This window comes from Anolis carolinensis, chromosome 2 (genome assembly GCF_035594765.1).
Source record: "Anolis carolinensis isolate JA03-04 chromosome 2, rAnoCar3.1.pri, whole genome shotgun sequence".
In the NCBI taxonomy this organism is placed as follows: domain Eukaryota; kingdom Metazoa; phylum Chordata; class Lepidosauria; order Squamata; family Dactyloidae; genus Anolis; species Anolis carolinensis.
In genome coordinates this window covers 190999250-191004143 of record NC_085842.1, presented here as the reverse complement: position 1 = coordinate 191004143, position 4894 = coordinate 190999250, and the positions used below count along the sequence as shown (strand labels likewise).

Genomic DNA, 4894 nt, shown 5'->3' with positions numbered 1-4894 from the left:
GAGGGAATCTGTATGGTATTAGCCACAGACAAGCATTATGGCTTAGGTGGTTGGCTCATAGAAAGCAAAATATCCGCAAGCTGCAATCATAGCAATGTTCTAAACTGGGCTTAGGCTTTATCCAAATACTATGATGAATCTAAAACTTGGGATGGGTGAGCTTACACTGCTCAACTGTCAAATGAAATCTTCCAAAACACAGTAAGCGCAAATGACCCACGATCACAAAAGTTGAAGGCTGTAGGTCATTTGTTCTAGGCAATGTACCAGTTTTTAATTGAGTATTATGATATTCTCACCTGTCAGCATCACAGAGGGCTATCTCACTTGGACGGGAAAGGGAAAAATTATACATGGTCCAAAGGTGCATGATTGTGTTTTACCCTTGCACCATCAAGGGAATCAGATTAATAGAAAACAAGTGACTCCCTTTTGGGTAAGTGAAAATATCAGTGAGGGACTTCCCCACTTTTTCTGATGGTGAACAGCTCATTTTCAAGTCTTCAAAATGAATACGTTGAATCAGCAGACTTTTTTTGGTAAATGACATCTTGCTCAAAAATTACAAGCAGCTCAGACTGTGTTCTGTCAAGTTCTGCCAGTGTCCCCTTTCTCCCTGTACTGGAATGCTACACTTTTTATCTTCTCCTGCCTCCTTCTCTTATAAAACTAGTGGTTCTCATTCATGAGAAAAATAATCTGTATGTTTGGAACCAAGATGACAGGCTACAATGCAAAAGATTTGTTCTGTACCTTTACAAGTATACATGGAACCAAAAGATTAAACTGTTCTGTCATTGTGTACCTATTCCACCCTTAGTTCGTTTATCTGCTGATTTGATGGCACACCTGCAGGAGTGGGTGGACAGATGGTCTGTGGCTGGTCTAAAGGTAATTTTTAGGAGTAAATCTCCACATGGGGGGATTGATAATTTCTTTTGCCTCATAGAAAGCTGTTTGATTAACAGGCCATTACTCCAGACCTGCCCAGAAAGAACTGGACTGACAACCTTCTCATAAAGGTCAGGCAAAGCATCCTGCTTCACCACCGGACAGAGGGTGCAGTTTCCTCATGGCATTGGAGCCAGCACAACACGGACAGGCTCATGTGTTGTGGGAGAAGTGTCCAAGGATGCTCCCACCCCAGTTGGGGCGGAGCCTCCACCAGAAATCACACAACCGGGGTAGAAACATCCTAAGATCCTAAAAGTTTCTTGCCTGATGAGATCCAGAGTCTTTCTGCCAAAATTTGATTGGTGACATAGGCAGATGTAACTCTCGGTTATGGTGTTAAAGATATTTTAAGATAATTGTAAAAGAAGGTATCCATTATCACTTTCCACTGCACCCTGAGCAAAACTACAGCTTGACAGTGCCTTGATACACTTCAGTTAGGACTTCATCCTACAGCTTTAGGGCTCTGTTTCCATGCACTTTGGAAACAGATCCCCACGGATTATGGCACTTCCAGTGGGACTCTGTGAACTTGTTTCCACAGATCATGAAAATTGAGAAAATAGCAGAAAGCGAGGGAAAGACGGACCTCAATGTGGAAAGGACATGGAATGGCTGGCCATCCCAGAAGATGGAAAAAGATGGGTGGGCGTGGGGTAAGATGGTTCCCTCCGCTTTCACCCGCTTTCCCCTGTTGGTGGGATGAGGTCCTCAGTAGCAGTCGAAGGAGGGTGGGTAGAGAATAACTTCTGGCCAAAGATACTGTGGAAATGGGCATGAGGAGAAACTGTGGAAGATAACTTAAAATTTAGTAAAATTGGAAATGTTGGGGAGACAGTAACATTTTTCATGCGCACATAGATAGCAAATTGGGCTCAGCAAATATTGTGGTTTTCCAGTATTCCCACTAGAACTTGCATTCCATACAGCCTACCTGCAGCATACGTGACAGAGGGGGAGTTTTTCTGTTATTGGAACTAGTGGAAAGCTCAACAACAACCCACGTGAAGTGTTATTCCACTGTTGCCTGGGCTTGTCCAACAAGACTCCTGAGCCATGACATTTCACCTTTACTCTGTTTTGGTCCTGCTGGTTCTCTCAAGTCCCTCTCCCCTCCTGTTTTTTTATTCTGTGTTAGTGTACAGACATACAAAGACCTTTCATCCTGAGCCAGTAAGTCTTTGTGCCAGCTAGGGATGAATGGGGAAAAGGGTGCACAAACTTTAAAGACACTGCCCCCCAAACCAGACTTTCTTTTTCTATTTATCCACAGATCTTTTTTGCTTGAAGATGCAGGGAGACTCAACACCACAATATCTGATAATCCTAAAAGTTTTTAGTGGTATTGTAATGGTTTGTAATGGTTACTTCCAGAACTTTAAACTAGTGGGTTGCAAACAATTAATTACAAGTAACCAATACAATTTATAATGGACACTTGTAATTATTCTATCTTTCTAAAAACAAGCAAATACTTATAATAGTCTGATGATGAGTTTATAACCTAACTCCTTTTCCAGTTAAACTGTAACATTGCCACTTACACTCTGTTGAGGTGACAAATTGGACTGGTGGAGTGAATGAACAACAGCCCAGCAATCTACAGCAGGGGTCCTCAAACTTTTTAAGCAGAGGGCTGGTCCACAATCCTTCAAACTATTGAGGGGCCAAATTATCATTTGAAAAAAAAAATACAAACAAATTCCTACGCACACTGCATATGTCTTATTTGTAGTGCAATACAACAATACCAATTAAAGAACAATACAATATTTTAAAATGAAAACAATTTTAACCAACATAAACCTATCAGGATGTCAGGGTGCAATAAAGAACAGCATCATCAAAGCTGGTCTTTTCGCAACCTGACTACAAGAGGACAGAGGAAGGAGACCATTTGGCGGGATAGGCTGATTTATGACAGGGTCTGGTCTTCAAACGTGGGAAAGGACAAAAGGAAAGGGAGGTGTGGATGGAGAAGGAGGAGGGGGGAGGCAACAACCCCATATACTGAGGGGGAAAGCGGAAGAGGGGCAGTAAAAGCTTTTGCAGTCATCTTGGCAAGGCGGATTCAATAAAGTTTTCCATTGCGACCAGTGGTGTGAGCCTATTTTTTGGGTCCTACACCTTCCAGGAACGGACATTAAGCTTTTACTCCCTTTTTTTTTTTCCGGCTCATCCCGTGAGGAAAGGTCTCTCCGGTGAGAGCATGAACCCTGATGGAGGAGAAACCATGAAGGAATTCCTCTTCCTGGAAGAAGAACAGGCGAACCCTCGAGGTGCAGAGGAGTTGAGAGAGGAAAGGAACCCATCGCCCGCGTTGAGCGAAGGGGGGACAGACCCCTCGGACCCGTCGTGGAAGCCGCTGACCTCCACCCAGTTACCCGCAGGCAGGGGAGTGACGGTGAGACGGAAGATCCAGATGGGAGGCGATTGGCAGCGAGACGGAGAGGGAGCCCCGGAGATGAGAAGGATGGAGAGGAGATTAGATGCGATGGAGAAAATGTTTGAAACTTTCTCTCGACAGATGGATCTGATGCAGCGGCAGGTAAACGAGTCCTGGAGGGCGACAGTCGAGCAACGGGAGCAGAGGAGAGGGCTGCCCGGGAGAGGCACTGAACCCCGTCCCTTTGCCGGGGAGGGTCCACAGGACTATGAGGACGAGATGCCTCGGCAGGGGGCATCAGTTTTCCCCACGGGCCTGTCGGGAAGGAGCCAAATGCCTGGGAAGGGAGAATTTCGGGTGAAGTTCAACGGGGACCCCAAACAGCTGTCTTATTTCATTACAAACGTAAGACACTTCATGGAGGATTTTGGGGACCAATTCCCTTCAGAAAGCGCAAAAATCCACACGGTGGGGGCAAACTTGAAAGAAGCAGCTGCAGACTGGCTAATGCAGATGTATGATACTGGTGCCCGGGAGCTAGCCTGCCTGGAGGATTTCCTAAGAGCCCTCCGTGAGAGATTCGAAGACCCTTTGGCAGAGGAGAGGGCGAAGGCCCAACTCAAAAGGATATACCAGGGAGGAAGGACAGTGTCAGAATACGCCCTGGAATTTAAAGCCACAGCGGGGAAGATTAGGGACTGGTCAGACACCACCAAGCTGGAATATTTCAGGGCTGGTTTACGCTCTGAGGTGCTCGAGTGGGCTTTACACAGAGGAAATCCAAGAGACTTGGAGGACTGGATTTTGCTGGCGGGGCGCGTGGAGGTGGACCAACAGCAAATCTCTCGTCGTCCAAGGGAGAGCAACAGAATCAAACCCCCGACAGCAGCAACACGGCGCTTCTCCCCTCGTCGCGGAAGGTCGACCAGCAGGGAGAGGAGAGCAGGGAGGGGGGCCTGCTTTGTTTGCGGCCGCGAGGGACATCGAGCAGCAGAGTGTCCGAAAGGGACAGGCGTGGAGACAAAAGGAGAGAGGCTTCACAGCCAGAAGCCGCCCCACCAGAACTCCAAACTAGCAAAAGGGAAAGCTGCCACGGCAACGGAAACGGCTCTAGCCCCAAGGCAGCTTCAAGCGGAAGAGATGGAGGAAGCGGAGGACCTGGAGTTACCAGGAAACGACCGGGATCTGTTTTGAATGCCCGGAAACAGATCGAACCACCAGAGGGCGACGGGGGTGAGTTGAGAAGAGTAAATTGTGACATTGTGAGAGTCAGAGTGAGGCTGTTGAACCCAGAGACAGGGATCCAGGTAGAGGCAGATGCTATGTTGGACTGTGGGTGCACGAGATGCCTAATTACTCCCGAACTAGCAAACAGGTTGGGGGTGGAGCCAAACCCACTAAAGACACCAGTAGTCTTCGCACAATTGGATGGAACCCCAGCATACGGAGTCCCAGTAACAGAAAAAACAGGGTTTTTAAGAATGACTATGGGTTCTCATGCTGAGACATTGCAATTTGTGATTTCAACAATGGCACATCAGCCAGTCATTTTGG

At 46.9% G+C, this 4894-nt stretch overlaps 1 protein-coding gene across 1 annotated transcript; it reads left to right on the top strand.

Moving 5' to 3' along the window:
- The first annotated feature begins 2359 nt into the window (after positions 1-2359).
- LOC134296431 (uncharacterized) lies at positions 2360-4566 on the top strand. The gene is made up of 2 exons (XM_062971388.1): positions 2360-3358; positions 3482-4566. Exons 1-2 carry the CDS (start codon positions 3164-3166, stop codon positions 4532-4534), a joined length of 1248 nt encoding a protein of 415 aa, XP_062827458.1. The 5' UTR covers positions 2360-3163; the 3' UTR covers positions 4535-4566.
- The last annotated feature ends 328 nt before the right edge of the window (positions 4567-4894 follow it).

Coding starts and splice junctions, on each gene's coding strand:
- LOC134296431 (XM_062971388.1), top strand. CDS start 3,164: ATGAACCCTGATGGAGGAGAAACCATGAAGGAATTCCTCTTCCTGGAA. Junction 3,359..3,481: donor CCGCAGGCAGGGGAGTGACG/GTGAGACGGAAG, acceptor TTCTCTCGACAG/ATGGATCTGATGCAGCGGCA.